This window comes from Peromyscus leucopus, chromosome 2, assembly GCF_004664715.2.
Source record: "Peromyscus leucopus breed LL Stock chromosome 2, UCI_PerLeu_2.1, whole genome shotgun sequence".
Classification (NCBI taxonomy): Eukaryota; Metazoa; Chordata; class Mammalia; order Rodentia; family Cricetidae; genus Peromyscus; species Peromyscus leucopus.
Genome location: NC_051064.1, coordinates 98,863,190 through 98,885,238, shown reverse-complemented (window position 1 = coordinate 98,885,238; position 22,049 = coordinate 98,863,190). Strand labels below are relative to the sequence as shown.

General features: G+C 37.0%; 1 protein-coding gene across 1 annotated transcript in view; it reads right to left on the bottom strand.

Annotated features, from left to right (window-relative positions):
* Positions 1–20,704, bottom strand: part of Hook1 (hook microtubule tethering protein 1) — a 44,001-nt gene extending 23,297 nt beyond the window's left edge. The window contains exons 1-9 of the mRNA XM_028870301.2: positions 20,288–20,704; positions 14,922–15,007; positions 10,367–10,439; positions 8,141–8,191; positions 7,068–7,200; positions 4,224–4,291; positions 3,032–3,094; positions 2,034–2,117; positions 1,103–1,269 (exon numbers count right to left, since the gene is read on the bottom strand). Coding sequence (XP_028726134.1) covers positions 1,103–1,269; positions 2,034–2,117; positions 3,032–3,094; positions 4,224–4,291; positions 7,068–7,200; positions 8,141–8,191; positions 10,367–10,439; positions 14,922–15,007; positions 20,288–20,350 — 788 coding nt within the window. The 5' untranslated portion in view covers positions 20,351–20,704. The remainder of the gene's footprint in view (positions 1–1,102; positions 1,270–2,033; positions 2,118–3,031; positions 3,095–4,223; positions 4,292–7,067; positions 7,201–8,140; positions 8,192–10,366; positions 10,440–14,921; positions 15,008–20,287) is intronic.
* Between the last annotated feature and the right edge of the window lie 1,345 nt (positions 20,705–22,049).

The window sequence follows — 22,049 nt, the reverse complement described above, 5'->3', positions numbered from 1 at the left end:
CTTATGTATATCTGGTTCTAACTGAAATTTTAATGGGCAAAGATAAAGAGAAATGTATAAATACAGTAATTTTTAAAATACACGATATGTAAGGAGGTAAAATATTAATTCTGAACAGATTAAGGACAATCAGTTTGGGGCATATTGCTGTGTCAGACAGAAAGTACACAAAAGAAAGATTACATTTAAAGGATACCATGGTTGACTTGGTCAAATCTCAGAGAGCAGAACATTGAAACAAAGGAGGAGAGTGACAGACAGCACCCCTGAGAAAGAGCCAGTTAATGAGCCCTGGATTCCATTTTAGTAGGGAAAAGTTATAAAGGAACTGAGACAACTGACTGTACTTGAAAATGTTCTGTGGTTTAGATAGGACCATGGTGTTAATGAACAATCTCCTAATTATCACCATTTTGCTATGTTTTGCTGTTTTTAGGAAATACACGCTGAAGCTTAGAGGGCGCTCAAGAATCTGCATTTCTCCAAAAATCTGAATCCCTAACATGAATACTGACTGTGCTAAACAGAGAAAGCTTTATAAAAATAATAATAATAATAACAACAACTATGAAACAGCTGTAAAAGGTATACAGGAAGGAGTTCCTTATATCCTGACAACTTTATTTTGCAAGTTTGAAATGATATGAAAATACATGTAAGGTACAATTAAAATGCTTGTTCTCAAGGTCTTTGCATAAGGCTCAGTAGACAGCCCGTCAGAAACAACCAACCTTTACTAAAGATAAGAGCTTTGGCTGTTTATTGAGTGAAAAGCATCCTTTAAGCTTAAGATCTGCATCCTTTAATTACTGTTAACTTACTTACATTGAGGCGCTTTCTCCAAGCCTCTGTGACCCCTCCTGCAACTCTTACTGCAAATGTCTGGCTTCTGTCTTTCAAGTCCTTTGTTTTAATGTACATATTCTAACTGGTTAATATGACCGATCTCTGTTAGAAATTTTTTTGTTATTGGTATTTTTGTTAGGTGTACTTTAATCAATGTCCTAAGCATATATAATTCTCAATTATTGGCTGTTGATAATTATGGCTCTTTAGATATATCAGTTTAACAAAACTCTGTAATTTCTACTAAAAACACTACCTGTAGTTTTCTTCTTGTAATTGTTCTAGTTGTAACTGTGCATGAAAATACTTTTTCGCAACCATTGTATTTGGATCATCAAAAGAGCCATCCAACTGGTCAAGCTTTTCATTCATCATCTCATTCTCGGAAACCAGTGAGTTCTTCTCATCTTGAAGTGCAGTCACCTGAGAAACAAGCATCAATAGCAAAGCCACCTCCGAAGAGCTGGGGGTTCTGTATTCTAATTCTGACTGAGGGATGAAACAGTTTGACTAAGAGGTGATTTTTAAGGATTCTTCCAACACCAGAATTCTGAGTATAGGAATTTTAGGTCAAACAGGAGAAATCAAATCAATGTTTCTAAATCTAAAGAACATATAGTTTGAGGTCTAAGCTAATTTTCAGATGTAGTCATTTTCTCAGCCTAAATTCTCATTGAGGTTCACAGCAGAAAATAGCCAGTCATATATTCTGGAGACAAGCATCTGTAGTTAAAAAACCAATTAAAAAAAAACAACAACAACAAAAACCCAGCTAGACTGTTTTCAGTCGTACAAGGAAACTGCTCATCTAGTAAAACTGATGAATGAATGTAAGTGGGTAATGGTAATGGTAAAAGAGCTCAGGGGGTTAAGGGGCTTGTCATCCACGTCTGTGGGCCTGAGTTCACTCTCATGGTGAAAGGAGAGGACCAAGTCCTGGAAGCTGTCCTCTCCCATTCTTATAACATGCAACTGAATCCTCATGTACTAAATAGCTGAAATTCTCCAGTTGGTATAATGTGTTTCTCAAAGACTAATCAAGCCAACAATTCTCAAAGTAGAGAAAAATACTTAAAAAACTCCTGCTTAAATGTTAAAGAATCATCATTTTAATGTCTCTTCCATGAAATAAAAACCAACCTTCAGAACATGCTACTCTTCTCTCCTCAGGAATTCTCTGTCCATACCTGCATATCCAGTTCCTGGCACCTTTGCTTCAGCTCTTCCTTCTCTGCTGTGGCTTCCTGAAGCTCTTCTAATGCCCTTTTAAGCTAAAACAGAAAGCATCATTCTCAGTAAACCACATTTAGTGAATCAGAATAACTTCTTCTATCAACATGTGTATAGTGATATGAGAAATCATGTTTCAAAATCATCTGTTAACGAATGAGCCTTCATGTGTTGCCTTAGTGTGACATTTCTATAATCTTACTAATATTTAAAGATAAGGTCCCACAGAAATGAAATTTTATGAAAATTCTTGGTATATATTTTAAAAGTTATTAGATATTATAATTTTTTAATTTCATGCAAAAATAAAAGAAAGTATGCTTATATTTAAACAAAATTTCTCTCAAAAAATAAATCTGAAATACTCTTCAAGATATCTAATATTATCCCTGGTTGGGGGGTGGGGAGCCAGAGGCCTACAAAACAAATAGCTAAAAATGCACTTGGCCTCTCCTTTCACCCTTCCTCTTTCCTTGGACCACCCTCCTCAGGTTACAGAAAGAGAGAAGGGAACTTTAGCCTAGGGAAAAAGTACTTCACAGGATCCTCACTCTTGGAGCTATTTCTTTAATCTCAACAAAAGGATAGAAATTTGTGTGTGTGTGTGTGTGTGTGTGTGTGTGTGTGTGTGTGTGTGTATCAGTATTGAAACCATAATAAAAATTTTAGAGATTTTTAAAAATTATCTGTTTAATAGTATAACCATATAGAACGGACCACATAACTATTACAGGCAAACTGGAATCTTTAGTGTCACTGACTCTTGGAACATGATCACAGAAAACACTAAAGCTGTCACACCTTCCATACATTAGAAAACATGTATTAATATCCAAGTGGGATCTTACAGCAAATCCCATGGAGGGATCGCTGCACATGAGTTCACCCTTTGTGAAATAACTGGTAGGGAACCATGCCACTCCTGTGAGCTCTCCTCACACAATGAAAATCTTACCTGCTGCTCTAATTCTCCAATGGTGTCACTTGCAGGAGAGCTCACGATTTCTTTACTCATCAACTAGGAAGTTAAAATAGCAAAGTTAAATACAATGGTACAATCTTTATGAAAATCTATTTACCAGAAGTATTATAAATTGATTTATATTTAGCCTTCTTTTGTCTTAATTTAATGAACCTTAGAACATTAACCAGATAAAAACTACATTAGACATAGAACCAAGTAAGAATGTTCAAGCATATTAATGATAAGATTAAGAATAAACTACAATCCAAGTTTTAGGAGACATTACTGATGATAAACACAAATACATTTTTTTAAATAGGGACTCTTTCATTTCTTTTCTCTTGTTCTTTTTCTAGTCAGAATTCTCATGAGGTAGATTAAGCTTGGGATCCTCCTTCAAGAGCAAGGACTATAGGGTGTACCATCATGCCCCTCTTAAACAATGATTCATATGTCATAAATTAATGCTTTTCACCCAAGATTTTTAACTGGAATTAAGAGCCAATACTGAACCCCAAGAATTTGATATCCTTCTAGTATATCTGATATAATAATAATCTTGAATTCTTAAATTCAGGTTATTTGACTCCAAAATCTAAGTGTTCACAAGTCTAAAGTTCTAAACGCACATGATACAGACACACTAGCTTTTCACCCTTCCTAATGCTGCTGCCCTGTAATACAGTTCTTCGTGTTGTGGTAACCCCAACCATAAAATTTCATTTCTACTTCATAACTGTAAATTTTTCTATTGTTATAAATTGTAATGTAAATATCTGTGTTTCCCAATGGTTATAGGCAACCCAAGGGCTTGCAACCCACAGCTGAGAACTACTGCACTGGTGTCAGGAACAAGAGAGGAAATGGAACATTCCACATGCAGTAAGGTTGATTATTTTGCTTTCATTAGTAGAAGGTATTGAAAAGAACTTTAAGAGGCTAAGGACTTATGATGTGTGGAAGAGCGTTTGCCTAGCAATCACTAGAAACTGGGTTCTGTGCTGAGCTCCAAATTAAAATAAAAGTACTTTAAAGTATCAATTATCAGATGGCTTTTGGAATTAGAGATTCTAAAATTGGGCTTAAAGGCTTTTAACATTTTTTAATGGTTAAAAAAAATTTACACAATTTTACATAATTTGGTTCAGGGTTTTCATACTCATGTGAATGTGGTAACACTTACCTCCTGAATTGCAGTCATGACCACATGCTGAACAGATTCTTCAAGGGTCATTATATTTTTAATATGCTCTATAAACAAAAAATTAAGTTTGACATAAAATTTGTTCTATACAATTTAACTACCCAATAACCAAAGTGTGAAAATTAATTAAGCACAAATGATCCTTCATGCAATATACTAATTCACTAATATGTCCATTAAAAGCAAAATGAAAATTTTTACCTTTAGTAATTTAAATTTAGCCAAAGAAGAAACCCTTTAATTTTTCTAAGTAAAAGAAAAATAATACAAGCAATATTAAAACTATTGATAATAACTATCCAATTTTAGATCCAGAAATTTTAGTTGTACCATCTGCGTCTCAGGAAGGCTTTCAAAGATATATGTGCAGCCTCCCACAACACCTGTTCAGCATCCACTAATTCTTGCCATGTTTAAAGCTTTCCAGACACATACAGCAAGTAAAGGTGATTCGTCCAGACAAGAGATGAGGAACCTTAATCAAAGAATGCCTCAGAGATATGCAGACTTCAGTCCACTTCAACTGTATGTTCTTCCCCCTACTACTGCCCTCAAATCCAATACTTTTGTGCTTTAAGGATTCTTTTAGACACTCCTGTAAGCTCACCTACCACCCAGGCCCACAGCAGGGTCTTGGGTTGGGCCACCCTAACATCTACCCCACCTGATGGAGATGATAAAGGGATTGGTCCTGTGGAATGACACCAGCAGGATCTCTAGGACTCAGAGTAGCCACAGGATATCCCAGAGTTTTGGTGAGGATCCAGTGATGACTGTGTATCAGAAACCAGAGGCCTTGAACCAGACCAGTGATTCATTTCAATGAACATTTGCTGGTAAAGCAGATTGGACAAAGGGTTATATACAAAAGGGTATATTTATATATACTAGGTGACACTCCACTCGAATGCCACCAGGATGAATGAAGAGGTGTTAAAGAGGTGGGAAAAAAATGGAGAATCGAAGAGGTTTTTTTGACGTTTGTTTTGTTCTTGTTTTTGTTTGTTTGCTTTGTTTTTTGTTTTTGTTTTTTTTTTTTTTTTTAATTTTCTTTTGGGAGATACTGCAGAAGTGAGGGGAGGATATGAGTGGACTGGGAAGTGAGAAGAATTAGGGTGTATGATGTGAAATTCCCAAAGAATCAATAAAGAAATTATGTTTAAAAAAAACCTTCCCCTTTGAGAAGGGTATTATAATAACAAAGCCAATCCTCACTTCAAACCACAAAAGTACAGAAGTTGTTTTATTCAACTTATTGTATTTTTTGTTTTTGTTTTTCCTATTTTCATTCCTTCTGCAGCTCTGAGGATGGAAATCAACTCTGCATATGACAGACCAGAGTTTTGCTACTAAGCCACATCCTCAGCCCACTAGTAGTTTTTTATTTAACTATACAAACCTAATTGCTAATCCAGACACATATTTTGAAAGTGAAACTTTTTTTGAATGCACTGCTTACTAAACTTCCACTTATATCTCCAGGAACTGAATTTCCTTTCAAAACTATGAAGACAAGAATACTTAATAATGCTTAGGCCTAAATTGTAAATGAGATAGTATTTTAAAATTTGCAGGATACAACAAAATCAACACTAGGAAAATTGTAGCTTGGACTTTCAATCATGGCTTGAAATAGAAGCATGATGAATTTACAAGAAAATGGAAGAATGCAAAACTAGAAATTAAATAATACTGAAATGAAATAGAATCAAAGCCAACGTTACTTCTCTGAAAATGAATCATGTCTGAAATTTTGGAAACATAAATTAGGCAAAAGTATGCTATAAATAACCAGAAACTAAAAAAGAAGTATTAATCAAAAAATAAAAGGAACCAAACTGTAACACAAAGTACTAGATTTTAAAGATCAATTATTCCTTTTCAAATTCTGAATAGCCAGGAACCTGTATGAGTAAAAATTCTTACTTCTCACAAAAACAAACAAACAAAAACCCCACAACATACAGAACTTTACTATCCCCTGGCACTAAATATAGAAAAAACAATTATGTGCCCTCTGAAAACAGTAACTACTAAATACAGACACTAATAGGAAAGTTTTATGGTGTGTGTGTGTGTGTGTGTGTGTGTGTGTGTGTGTGTGTGTGTGTTTTATAGACTTAAATTGAGTTTTATGTTATTTTATATTTCTTGAGCTTGAACTTACTGAATTTATCTATCCTGTATCCTTTCTTGAACATGAAGAAGTCCTTATGAAGGAAGTGCCCTAAGACCAAGCTTTGGTCAAACCACACAGTAGTAGTATCAAAGCACTTCCCATCCAAGATATACAAGCCTCAGTGCAAAGGAGATTCACGTCTACTCAGTTTACCATTTTTATGACAGTTTTTGCTCAGTAGTAAACAGATTACTATGCTTATGTATACTAGTGTAATGCACCAGTTCCATTAATATGTGCACTACTCCACTTCTCAAAAACAAACAGTAGACAGGTTTCTTCTAAACAGTGGGTATTATTTGAAGAAGTTTGGATTATAATTAGCTGAATATTTTATTATGAAAAATTAAATGAACCTAAAATTCTACCTTATTAACTACCCAGTGTGTCCTAAACACCAGATATCAAACTATTTGAACTAAATACGCTTAATTTAGCCACTGACCACCAGAATATAGGACACTCAAGAACTGTAGCAGTATTAATGACAGGGAGGTCTAGAATTTAGATCTAGTTTGTTGCAGGGTGATTTCAGCCACACAGTAGTGGGGAGATAACATCTTCCTGTAAAAGTCACCACTGAGGACTAGCAAAGTAGAATGTTTCTAGAAAGTGGGTCCCTCAAATGACCACAACTCACTTACCTTGCTTCCTTTCACAGTTGACCGCACAGCCTAGAATAAGCTGAAGCAACCTTCCAAGCTCCACAGGGTCTGAGCACTCAGTTATTTGGTTTAAATCAGGGATAAGTTCTTCAGAAATCTGCTGCCCCAAAAACTGAAAAATCAAATTAATAAATTAGATCACTCAGTTAAGTAGGCTACAAAGAATTTTATTATTTAAAAAAAATAATTTAAAATAAGTTCATGAAAGAACTCAAATAAATTAAGATATCACAAGTCAGTAATATTAACAAAAACTAAGTAAGCAATATCCTGGCTACTCCTCAATATTCAGAGTCAACTGTATTTGGTTTTTATTTGACCTCTCTATCAAAAAGAAAAAAAAACAAAACAAACAAAAAACAAACAAACAAACAAGGATTTGTTAAGAAGGACCTAGGTTATCTTACTCTAACAAAAATGCTTTCACCGTAAGTAGTAAACAGGATTATGCTAGCCCAAAATATAAAGGTAATATTATTAATAAAGGTAAAATTATTTATACAACCTAAAGAGAAGTCAGATTATCTGAAGAATATTTGTAATAGTATGTATCACTTAGAATTACAACATAATCCACTGCACTTCTACAAATGAACAACAAAAATCCAATAGATTTGACTTTTCCTGTCCCTTCCTTATTTTCTTGACACTTATGAAGTTTCTAAGGATTCTGGATGCATAGAGCACCCAGAAAATTCTTATAGCAGTATTAAAAATTTTACAAGGAACTTTTAAGTTTATTTCCATGACATTAAAAAACAGAAGAAAACCTCTTAAATAACAAAGTCAGTTCAAAGGCCACCAATTATTACACAATAAATTCTATTTGTAAAAATAATCTAGAGTATCAAAATGAGAGCTATCTTCTTTTCTTGTTTTTTTTTGGAAATCCAATGCATTTAAGCTTTAAACCTCACCATTTCCACAAAAATTCTGAGTGCTCTGAAAGTGGCAATATAATTATTGTAACTATGAATTTCATTACAATATAATGCTATAAACAAGAAGTCAAGCAACTACAATTTTTGTTTAAAATCAGGTATTTCTTGTACCTCATGATAATAACTTGTAATTCCATGGAGGACCTTCTTTAAGTTACTAGCCTAAAGTAGAACAAAAAGAAAAAATAAAAGCTTGTTTCATGTTAATAATGAAAGACAGACACAAAGGCGAGAGACAATCACATTCCCAACAAAAAAGAAAACATTATCAAATTCCTCACCAAGAAGAGAGAAAAATGTGTAAGAAACCTGAAAAATTCAAAATACTCCTATGAAATGAAAATATCAGAACTGATAACTGAATTTATTATTATCAGTACTGAAAATCATAATCATCCATGGAAACTTAGGGATGCCTCCCTATGTAACTGATGGGAAAATTAAACAGAACATACATAAAATAAACACTGCACTATCAGCAAATTTGTCACAAGACATGTTTAGGGAATAAATGAGGATGTATACTGCTTTCAGGTGCACTTGGAGCACTCACTAAGACACTATATATATGAGAAAGCAAGGCTGTCATCTGTCCCAAGAACCCATACAAAGGTGGGAAAGGAGATCAAACTTCCCAAACTTGTGTCTGACCTCCACACACACACACGACGCAGCATGTGCACACTCCAAACACACAACATATGCACAATAATAAAAAATTATTATTTAAAAATAATAAATTATTGTTAAGTAATAATAATTTATTATTATTCTGTTCTGTAGGTTAGGCCAGGCTTTAGTGTCTAATTGCTGACTGTCAACAAGGGGAAGAGGGAAACGTCACGTCTTACGCAGACCTGGGCAGGAAGTCCTCAAGACCACCTTTGATTCTACTCATGTAAGCAAGTGATATATAATGACATGGAATATAATGTATGGAATGTGTAAGACAGTGTTTAATATTAGGACAAAAAATAGGTCTAACGATTATTATTTAAACCTCTTCAAGAAGCAAGATAAAGAAGAGCATGTGTAAACAATAAAAAGAGAAGTAAATAAGGAAATCAATTAAATAAATAAAAATTTTTAAAATATAAAACTGAAAAATAATATGCTAGATATTACTAAGGAAAAATACAAAAATTTCCAACATCAGAAAAGAGTGGTAAGACATCATTACAGAAGGCTCAGTGATTAAGAACACTGGCTCAATTCCCAGCATCCATGTGACTGCTTACAACTGGTTATAACTCCAGTTCCAGGGGACCTGGATACTCTCTTCTCACCTCTGCATACACAAAGCATGTGTAAGCAGATAAAGCTAAACACCACACACACACACACACAGAGAGAGAGAGAGAGAGAGAGAGAGAGAGAGAGAGAGAGAGAGAGAGAGAGAGAGAGAGAGAGAGAAATTTCCACCATGGAATTTTCCCCCAAAGAAATTAAGTAAAGATTCATGCATATAGTAAAGTCTAAGTAAAGTTTACTGCTATGGCCTAAACTAGAAATAATTCAAATATCCTACCAGGTGAATAGCTAAACAAAAACTGCATATCAATGTAGTACACAACAATAAAGACATAATGATTAATACAGGCAACACAGATGAATCTCAAAATCATTATACTGAGTAAATGAAGTCTATATACACAAACAGTGCACTGTTTGATTGCATTTATACAGAATTCTAGAAATGAGAACTCAAGTGACCCAAAACAGACCCACAGCCATCAGAAGCAAGTCATTGGGAGACCAAAGTGTAAGTTCTAGGATGGCAGAAAAGCTTTGTAAAAATATACATGGTATTTATCTATGGGTAAACTCAGGTCTCATAGTTACTTTGTTATTGCATGATAACACAAAAGCAAACAGGGAAGGAAGGTTTATTGGCTTACAAGTCCTGATCACAATCAATCACTGAGAGAAATCAGGGCAAGAACTCAAACAACAGGAGAGGCAGAAACCTTGGAGGATAGCTGCTTAATGACTTGATTTCAAGTTCACATCCATTCAGCCTGCTTTCTTAAACCTCCCAGGACCACCTGCCCAGGGGTGGCACTGCCCACATCAATCAACAATGAAGAAATTGACCACCAGACATGCTTACAGGCCAATCTTATGGAAGCATTTCCTTTCGTATTCAGTTTCTGTCCTTCCAGGTAACTCTAGTTAGGGTCAGGTTGACAAAAACTAACTGGTACAATACATGTTAACTCGAACTGAAAAACACATTCATGAATTAAAGTTTTTAAGAAGCACTGAGTTGAGTTCAGTACCACTGTTAAGAGCTCTGCTTGCATCATGTGTCCTCTCCCCACATCCATTTCTGCATACCTTTATTCTCCAGTTGTCTCCAACATCATCTTTAATTCGGCTTAACCAAGAATCGTTGAACCAGGCTACGTCACTAAAACAAAAATATAAAACCTAAACATTAGAATGTTTCTGTAAAATGAAAAACAAAACTGAATCAAGGTATGAAGTAGTTATAGTTTAAAATCTATCCTTAGTAAGATTAGCAGTAATTTAAATGAAGCCTTTAAATTTTTTGTGATTATGAAATTTTAATTTGGAATTTCCTTCCCATATTGTTATTTAAGTCATTAGCACTCCCAATTAAACAAGTACAGGTAAGTGAACCAGTCCCTTAAAATAAACATATGCACACTCACACACACCCCACTCTTGGTACTGCTACTCTGCAGCCCTGACTACTACATGAATCTCTTCACTGACCTTCCCTTCAAATATAATCTAAGTTTAGCAGTCTATGCTGCTAATTACCTTCAAAAATTAAATCTACAGATTAACCCATTTTCATTATCTAGTTCTTCCCCAATTCCTCCCCTCTTAAAACTTTCTTGTGTTTCTTTTCATTCCTAATCAATTTTAGTCCTAAGAAATACTTCTTTCTTCATAATAACCTTGTTCCTGCCTTCTTACAAGCAAATTCACCCTTCTGGAAGAATTAACATCTTCCCACCAGTTAAACCTGATGTTCAACCTCAGAAACTTTGTATTTTTTTTTTTACACTGGCACATCATCTATATGACTTAATTGTTTTATTTTGTTTTTTTAAATTTATCAGAACTTGAATGACATTTTAAAAACACCAAAAAGAGAAGATGACAAGAGTTAATGAAGAAAAATACAATCCAATTATTTTCTAACAAAAACTAAGCAAAAATCATCACATTTAATTCCATCCAGGATGTGTCTTGAAAAATTTTAGCAGCTAACTTGAGGGAATAATTTTATTTCTACTTACTAATAAAAACTGTATTGCCTTTGATCGATGCCCCAAGACTATTGTTGAATGAGAATCTTATCAAAAGGACTCAAGGTACTGAATTTCTATTGTTACCACTGAATAAACACTGGCTTTGGAGCCAGAATAAATTAATACAAACCTCAGCCTTACAATTTTATTCATTGACTTCTAAAAGTAGCTCTCTACATCCTCACTCCTCATGATAAACTGGACATAAAAATAATAAATATGGTGTATAAAGAAAAAACTTAAATAAGGCATGGGAAGATGGCTCAGTGCATAAACACATGTGCTTGAGTTCAGATCTGTGGCACCCACGTAAAAGTTCAGTGCATCAGTACACATCTATAACCCCAGTGCTGGGTGTGAAGTGGGGGCCAAGAGGTGGATCCTAGGAACTCACTGCCAATCAGGATAGCCACAATGGTGAGCTCCAGGTCAGAGACTAGCCTGTTTCAAAACACGAGGTAAAGAATGAGAAAGGAAAATACACATCAACCTCTGGGTTCCATGAGCACACAACAGACAACTGCACAAGCACAGACACACACATACAAATAAGCCATATAATAGGACCTGGACCTCTAATGATATATTTAGTAAATACTCAGATATCGGCTATCATGGTTTATCAATGAACTGCTCAAATACCTGCAAAATGAAAAGTGAATGGTAAAGGCTAAATATTTCAATTCTGTACCACACTCGTCTTTGCAAAAGACATCCAGTCAAAGACAATAAAAACCCGCATATATTACATGGCTGTCAACTGACAAAGAAGGGGATTGGATATATTCTTGGTAGCAGTATGTAGAACCACGTCCAAAAAGACATGTTTCAGTTTTAACTTTGTGCCTATAAATGTGACCTTGTTTGGAAACAGGATCTTCACAGAATCAATCCAGGTAGGAAGTGGTCATATATTGATTTAGAATGGGTCCATAAGACTAGTGCCCTTAAAATGGAACAGATATGCCTACAAACAGAGAAGCTAAGCAGAGGCTCAGTGACCCTAGAAATGCCCAGGACTGCCAGAAACTGGAAAGGGCAAAGAAGATCCTCTCGCGGAAGCTCTGGAGTGAGGACAGCCCGCCCAACAGCTTAATTTAGTCTTCTAACTACAGAAACTGAATAAAGAGAATAAAGTTTGGTTGGGTTAAGCTATTCAGCCTGTGGCATTGTTACAGCAGCCCTAAAAAACTAGCACAGTTATAGGTGCACTCCCCACCCCCCGCCCCAGTGCACAACTTCTTTTTCCACAACTGCACCTTCTACATGCATTTTTAAAGGAGTGCACATATTATATATCCAAGCTAAAGATAAGGAACTACAGAACCCATCACTAAGTCAATGGATCCGCATGGCTAATCTTATAGCTTAGACAACTGTATATCGGCCTCAGATAAGTAAAAATGATTATCTAAAAGGTTGCCTTTTCTTTAAGAAGCAGAATTTATCTTCTCACCTTTATTAACAACTTTCTTGTGATTTGGTATGAATCATCAGTAAAATTTATTATAAATGTTACCATATCAAAGTAAACAGTACTTTGAAACAGTCAAAGAAATATAATGAAATTAGTCTTTTTATTAGGATTATGATACTTTGATCCAAATAAGTAAAACTTATTCTTGAAAATCTTACTGGCCCACATACAGACATCTAGAAAAGGGTTAAAAAATAAATAAATAAATGTTACTTAAGTTACTTAGATGATAAAGAAGTTAAAACATCAAAGAGTACAATAAAACAGGCAAATTAAAAATGGGAGATTTTAGGGGGACAGGCAGACAGCTTGGACTTATTTTAGGTCACTGATCATTTGTTTAATGAAGAAACCTTTCTTATTAATGAACTTATTTTATTTTCCCTGAAAAATAAAAGCTATCCAAAGACAATAACATGCACATGAACAAGGAAAGAGAGAGAGACAGAGGCAGAGACAGAAAGACAGAGAGAGTAAGAGAGTAAAAATCTGACCGTGGAAAAGAAAGCTATGAAGACACCAGATATCACTTAGATAAAATGCACCCAGTGCTACTCCAAACTGTGCTGGCAAATCTGGGAGATCAAACAGCCACACACAACACACCAAAGAAAAACCCTATAGCATAAAGCCACTGAGCTCATCAAGACAAACAGAAATGTCGTCTTTGGAAAAGTATAGTATCTCATGTCTATAACTTGAGCAGCCTAGAAGCTGAAGCAGGAGGACTGCTCCAAGCATGAGGCAGCCTGGAATACACAGTAAGTTCCAGACCAGTCTAGATTAGAGTGAAACTCTGAAAAAAATTAAAAAAGGAAAAAGAAAACCAGGCCTAGTTTAGGGGCCGATGGATGATGTCTTCACATAGCACTGTTAAGAAGTGAATGGATAGACATCTTTTATTCATACCAACCAAAAAGTATTACAATGAAAGCAGCAAGACAGACATTCCATCATGGCATCCTCAAATCAAGAAGTACCATGTTGGCTTTGGTCAAGTAGATGGTTTTAAAACAAGGTAAAAATGAAACAAATATTTTAAGAAAGTGGGGAAGTAAAGAGTATTTTTCAGTACCTGAAGAAATGTTAACATGTTTTGAGTTAAATCTGCATACTCAAATTAGATAATTTTGAAAATGCCAAGTCATTAAGATTTTAAAATAATCTCAAGCTGTTTTTGTAGGAATGGCATAGAGATTCTTGTTGCTCTGTCTACAGAGTTTTTAAGTCAGTTTCATCTTGTAGATGGTGGGAAGAAGTCAATTTAATAATCTCTGACTGGAGAACAATGAAGTCAAGTTAGGATTCTGGTCTCTTTTTAAATAGTTATATTAAAAATTCTTCCATCTGCCGGGCGGTGGTGGCGCACGCCTTTAATCCCAGGACTTGGGAGGCAGAGCCAGGCGGATCTCTGTGAGTTCGAGGCCAGCCTGGGCTACCAAGTGAGTTCCAGGAGAGGCGCAAAGATACACAGAGAAACCCTGTCTAGAAAAAAAAAAAAAAATTCTTCCATCTATTATTTGTTAATATTTGTCAACCATAGTCCAAGGATTAAGATTGTAGTCTACAATATAAACTGTATCCTCAATAGTATAAATGACTGATTCTGAACTCACAATTTTTAAATAATGTTTAGTGTACATTAACATACCCAAGGCTAGAATCTTAACTACTCAAGTCTTGTCCATGCTTTGTAACTTCAAAATCCATTAACTCAACATGATTATTGGTGGACTCACAAATAACAATTATTTCAAAATTAGATTTTTAATATAGTTCTTTTTCTAAATCAGTACCTACTGTGTTAATAGTCTCTAAGAATCTCTATATAAAAACTGTCAAAAGAACAACCCACATCTGCAGGAAATGCATGCAAGTATATCATTCATTTATCCTTTTCTCCTTGAAGGATATATGAATCTTTATCAACCATTTGAGTAAAATAAATCTTTATAAACAACCAAGGAATCATGAGGTGGTAAAATGTTCTTGTTCCCTGGTTGCAAGAATGCCTTGGTGCTGTATGTCTGACTATGTCTACTGGACAGGATGAAATTTCAATTACTTTATACAAGTGTTCTAGCTGCTATTGGTTTACATTCTTATGAGGGATACTTCGGTCACTACTCACATTTGATGAAGAACTTGTGCCATGGTCACTCCATTAGTCAGCTGTTTGACATCTTGACAGGGTGAGGCAGTCTTGAATGTCTGCAGCTAAAATGACACAAAACAAATCACTTTACTGTTGTACTATCCCTACAATACAAAATAAATAGAAAGCAATTAAATTGATTTTATTTTGTTTAAGTACAGATGGAAGACTATTTCTATAGCTGTGTAAAATTTGTATAAAATAAACACATTTTTACATAAAATCAAGCCTAATATAGTAAACCACAGTGGTGCTGTGTACGAAATTATTCAGCATTTCTGAATAATACAAACTCTCAGATGTATCTACTGTAAGGAGAGCATCAGAGAAAGAACTTCAAGATAACTGAACAATTACTAGTTAAAAATGTCATTGAAGTTACTTGATAGGAAAAGAAAAGCTAGAAGTATTAGGCCTGAAACTACTTATACTTTATGAATGAGTTCTGAAAGAAACCAGGACTATCCAACAATTAGCCATAGAGCACAGACAGTTGAGCTATTTCAATCTAGGATGGCTTCAGCTATTGCGAACATTTCAGATCTTGATTTTAAAACTGTTCAGGAGGCTGACAAGATGGCACTGTGCTAAGCCTGATGGCCTGTGTGCAATCTCCAGAACTCACATGGCAGGACAGAAACAACTCTTGCAAGTTGTTCTCTGACCTCCACACTCCAGCTGCATGTGTGCAAACAATTACACAAACACAATATAGGAATAAGTAAATTAATGTAATTTTTAAGATTTCATGTACAATATTTAAGTAGGATAATGACATCTTTTTCAAAACAGCAAATCCAAGATAAGAAAATTTTTATAAAGCTAATATAGAAATCTAATCTCTACCCATACTTAAATGTGTTATGATTTTCTTTTCCTATACATATTCATTCCCTTCACTAAATTCACTTACTATCCTCAAGTTTACCAATTAACTATCAAAGTCCATAGACTTCCATTCCAGCATAACTCACTATGATTTTGTGCATTTTGAGATTCGACAAATCTGTCCCTGTTTTTTCTAATACAAAAGAGAGATGGAATGGAAAGACTAAAGCTAGCTATTACTGCTTTCAAATCCCATGAAGATACTTTCTTGAGCTCCTACTTGATGTGGGGCACTGTGGTACAAGGTTACAAAGGCAAATCACCAGATTCTCCCTCAAAGATGCTATCATTAAAAACTGCAAAAAAGAGAAAATGGCACATGTCATGTTGAGACAACTTGATTAGTTCATATTCACAATATACATGAATCATTTTTGAAAGTAGAAAAGTTAATTAATTTAATTAAAATGTGTAATTTAGAAAAGCCTTCTTGTAGAAAGTTCCTGGATGGGAGGGCTTGAGGGTTAAACAGCAAAACTTTGAAGTCAAGGGCCAGAGAAAGGAACCCTCGGGAAATATGAATATTTTTATCATACACAGATAATAGAAAACATGACATTTTTAAGGAGCATGCATTTAAGTATCACTGGATTGTCAGTACAAAGGAGGATGAGAAAAGATTGTCAACCAAGGGTAATGAAGAGACAGGCAGGAGTTAGGATGTTGAAGGACTGACAAACCCTTGGACTACATTTCATCCTTAGCAAAACCATCTATGTAATGGGAAACAACTGGAAAAGTTTCTACCACAGAAGACAGTTGGGAGAACGCTGTGAAAGAGGGAGCATATCATATCAGCCATCTGCACATGGTTATGTGCTCAATGGCTACTAGACAATCTAGACTAAAAAGTCAAGTTTTCCTGAAGTGTAACAACACCTGTTCGCTTAAAAATACATGTTCAAATCTGCAATAAGTCAGAAAGTCCACAGTGGTTCTTGTACATGTTGGCTTTAGAGAAATAAGGAATCACAAAGGAGTGGTAGGGAAGAGAAATGCACTAGAGATACAGAATATCACGTGTGCTTGTGTCCAGGAGATGAGTTAGGAGGTTCCTGCAACCATCTTGTCTATAAAATGGACAGTACCAAGACACATATAATGTGAACTCAGAATACAGGAGAAATGGGTTATATGAGATGTGAAAGAACAACTTTACAACTGGGTGGATACACGGGGAAGAGAAATTACAGTATCTTTAGAAGGAAAACATTGTAGCTACCATTTGCCAACATTTCTTATTTACATGCTAACTTTTCATATGTAACTTAAAGACATCATCAACATTTTACAACATCGGTATGATTAGTGGCTTTAAAAGATCCATTTTAGAATATTAGGCAGAACAATCCTGGTAGAAGTCAGTGAGATGGCTTAGCAGTAAAAAGCACTTGCTCTCAACCTTGATGAGTTCAATTCCTGGAACTCACATGGAGAAGAAGCTCCCTCAAGTTGCCCCATTTCCACGGGTGCAATAACTGAACTTAAGAAGTTTGAAAAAGCAATGTAGACATACACATACGGTGATCTATGAAATGCACTATGTTTAAAGCAACTTCTCCTCTTAACTTCAAATGAAAGTAGGTAACAGAATGTGATTTCACTTGGGTAAATTGAAAGGCTTTATAACCAAGAACAACAACAATTTTTTTTTTTTTTAACGAGACTGGCAAGATGGCTCAGTGTTAAGAGCCTTGCTGCTCTTAAATAGGAATAGGACTCAATTCCCATCACCCACATGGCAGCTCACAACCATCTTTTAACTCCAGTTTGAGAGGATACAATACCCATTTCTGGCCCCACCCTGGGTGCTAGGCATGCATGTAGTACATGCACACATGTGCATATACACACAAACACAGAATATTCAACACACAGAGAAATATTCATACACATAAAAATAAATAAAATCTCAAAGTATAATTTGATCAGCAATTTTCTCAAAATGTACATATATGTGCTTTTACTCTTTGTTTTACCTATTGAAGTTACAGCAAAAAAAAAAAAAAGAATTATTAAAATTATCAGGCCCAATTCCCTTAGCTATTGGTGAAAGTTTAATTCAAAAGTATTAAAAAAAAAAAAAACTACAAATCAGAATGAAATTGGAAAACATTTCTTCAAACTTTACACATTCCTTCTCTTAGGTAAATTACACTATGTTTCCCTTTGACCTTATATTTTCTAAGTGGCAGTACATTCTAAGAATTATTTAAAAGAAACATCCAAATCATAAAATCTACCACTTAAAGAGTTACCAAAAGAGACAGCCTTCACCTAGCCAGCTTCTCTTGATTCTTCTGCTTCAGGTAAGGCCTATCCCTGCTATAAAAAGCAGCACTACTTCCACTCACCTTCTCACCGGCACGACTTGTCCCCACCGCAAGTTGTTTTTCTTTCAATCTTATAAACAGTGCTAGCTCTTCTCAAATACAAAATTACCCAGCATATTTGGGAACACCTTCCGGACCAAAGACAACCCCACAAATGTGTATTTGCTACTACTACCCTTAAGGCTATAGACAAAAGAGTTCTTGTGTATTAATTACTACTAACGGTTCTTCCCTGAGTTTGGAATGCATCCCCTATGATTTCTACTCCTTGAAATCATGATGCAACTAAAAATTCAGAATGAGAAGTCTATACTAGTTAATGGTGGAATACCATTCTTAAGAGGGCAGAGCCAAGACAACTCTATTTTGATCTAATATATTGAGATACTAGTGAGTATTCTTCCTTTTAGGGTCACAGCAAAAGCAGATCAGGCAAGAGTTCTGTTGCCAAGCAGTCAACTACAAGATAACTTCAGAAAGGCCTGTCAGTCATAGTGAGTTCAAGGCTAACCTGGACATCTTCGACTACGTATTAAGTAGAAAGGAGGTTGAGGATACAGCTACATTGGGCAGAGCACTTGCGGAGACCCCTCCTTCAATTGGGGGGAAGGGCAGCAGAAGCAGCAAAGAAAAATAAATGATAAAACAATGTTCTAGAAGAGTTAGAAGGAATAGGTTTTAAAGCTAGACCCAAAGATAAGGAGATAAGTCTTTTGCCTAAAAGCCAAGATTCAGCTCAAAGTAGAGCGAAGTAGTGCATGAAGCTTCCTAAGGAGTAGAACTACAAGGTTATTCTCAATCACCGAGCTGGGCAGTGTTAGGGAGAAATGTGCATCTGGCCGTAACAGCCTGACACAAGACAGTTGGCACTGCAGAAGCCAACTGGCAACCAAGCCATCCTGTTTATGGTTCTTTATTTGGTTCGTATTTTTTCAGATCTTGGGGAGTTTTGCCTTCCATTGTAGTTACACATGGCTCAAAACTGGTTCCTGAGAGCCTAGCACAGAGTAGGAAGTTAATAAATACTGCTTTAAGAATGGATATGATCATAATATTTTAAAATAGTGCAGTACGGTTTAAGAAAATCTTGTACTTTAACACCTGACAGGGAAGTCCGTGACATCATAAAGAACCCAGCTTACCATTTCAGTCTTGATCAGAGCACAAAACTAGAGGCCAGGACACACCCTATGATTAGCCATTTGTTTTTAAACAAAGCACATCATTAAAAGTAATACTGCCTTCTCTCCTGACAATCCTAAATAGAATAGCTAAACCTAAATACTAATTTAAATGAACATGCAGACTGACAACGAGCTAAAATGCTTTTAAACCCTGAAATCACAGCTACTGGCATTCTACTTAAAACTTGTCATTTAAGTCCAAAGTGCAAACGTTACTTCATTATTTCAAACACTCCCAGAGATCCTTTCCATTTGTCCTTTGGATTTACTCGCATTAGGAGATGGCTAGGCAATCTCTTGGAGAATGTAATCCTCCTGATCCAGTCTACTTACATTCCGATCTGACAGACTGCCCTCCACAAAACTACACAACTGGGTTGAGTTGTGAATCATCAACAGTAGTTTGTGGGACGTCAAGTATTATCCTAGCACAATAAAAGGTTAGGAATCACACCTGGATGCCAGTTCTAGGCAATTTCAACAAGTTAGAAACCATTTTGCCCATTGGAATAGTGGAAAAATCTGAGGACAGAGCCGGTCCCAAGTCTGCACCAATGAATCCTGCATATGCATCAAACGTAAACAAACAAAAATGCCAATTATTTTTTAAACTTTAAAAAAGAAAAAGGCATTAAGAAGGGAAGGGGAGGCAGAGAAAAAAGAAAAAAGAAAAAGAGCTCCGATATCATCAAAGGCAGGTTGGCCATCTCTCTTCAGCTGTCCTTATGCCATGGGTGCTGTGTGGGCCCAAAGGGACAGCAAGCTGGGAACCGAGGTGGCCAGCGCCTCCTAACCACCTGTGCGCGGTGGGGCGCTGTGGCTAGATGGAGAGCCCGGGCTCGGACAGGCTGCGGAGCAGGTGGACGTGGCAGCCGCAGGTATCCGTGCTCAGCCCGCCCCGCGGGTGGCCTCGCCAGCAAGCTCAGACCACACTCACCCAGATGATGAGGCTGTCACACAGCGGCAGCTCGGGCTGGGGCAGCGGCTGCGGGTCCTCCATGGTCCGGGAACCTCGACGCCGCGCTCTCGGCGACGGACGCACCTCCGCCCCGGGCCCGCGTCAACGACCTACGCGCCCGCCACCCGGAGCTTGGCCGTCAGGCCTGGCGCCCGCGCCGCTCACGCGCGAAGCCTCACGCCGCCGACGTCGCCGCGGCGCGACCGCCCCCCTCGCCCACCGCGTCCGTCCCGTGCCAAGGCACCTGAGCCAGCCCCGCCCGCCGATCGCACACCGCGCGCTGAGTGACCTCTGCGAGCACCAGTCACAAAGAAGCTGGGCGCCCGCGAGGCCGGCAGGGCGGGAGGAGCGGGAATAGGTCGCGCAGAAGGGCCGCTGATTGGACACGCTCCAGGGGACTCTTGGCCAATCAAGGAGGGGCAAGCCCGGGCGGCCGGGAGGAGTGGGAGTGGGTGGGTGGAGGTTTATGACCTGGCAGGTGCAATGAGGGCGGGGCTGGGTGGGGGAAGAAGAGCGCGCCTGCGCGGGCCGAGGTGGCCAAAGGGTAGTAGTAGTGGGCGGCTCAAGGTGCAGCCCTCCCTAGGTCCTGGTTAGCACCTGTGCAGATCCGCGCTCAGCGGCCAGCGTCCTCACAGATCCCACGAGAGCACTGGTGGATGGAGACCCCCAGAGGAAGGGGGAACCGCTTTCCTCCTGGGCCTTCTTTGGGAAGAAATGTTTGAATTCGAAGAGATGACCAAGAAAGGGTTTCCTAAGGAAAATACAGACCCTCCATGCTGTCAAAGAAGTGCTCACAGAATCACAGGTTGTGAACTGATTTCATTTTAAACGGGGCAACGGGGAAAGCCATCTTCAGAGAGCATGAAGAAATAGCGTTCAAAAAGCATAGGTGGTATCTGTGTACCCTACCCCCTCTTTGGGGGTTGAAAAATCTGTGTTCACTGAGAATGTTGGTGGCATGCCAACAAGATAGCTTGCGTCTTTATTGGAAGGGACTAGAATATTCTTGCTCTTGGTTCTCACCTCTTCACTTATTCATTAATCCACTCATTTTAAAAATACAGTGTGGGCGTTTGTTGACTCCCTTGACACTATCTCAGAACTTTTGTAAAGTATTTTGAGTTGCTTAATATTCTGGGTACTGTAAACAGTAATGTAACTTCATAAAAACTATAGGCTGTAAGAACTGAAGAGTCAGTACTGTGAGTCTCCCCCCAAACCGCGCACCCACTGTTCCTCTCAGCTTTATCTTATGGTAGAGACCCCAGCCTCCACGTTCCTAGAGATCACTCTAGTTAAAATATAAGCATTCGTTGTGAAGATAATGTAAATTGCAAACTGTAAACTTTGCAATATGAATTACTATAACCATACATCCTTAGAAGCATGTGAGGACACATATGGCTGAGAACCACAGATGAGTGAGATATTAAAATATTTAAAGAGAGTCACCAGGGAAGGGGCTATGCTACTGGACTCCAGATAAATAGAAAATTTATCTAGGAAAGAATGACCACTTTAATTCATTGTGAATGAACATTTAAATTCATTGGTGAATTAAGAAAGGAAAAAATATTTCAAATTTGAAAAGTTAGAAAAACATATCACTGAAATACAACAATAAAAGACTAATTGACACGTGTGGAATGAATATACATTAAAAATTAGGAAAATTGATGTATCTATCAAGAAAGATTAAAGAGTTATTTTTAATTTTTTTCCCGTGTATCTGCAACATGTG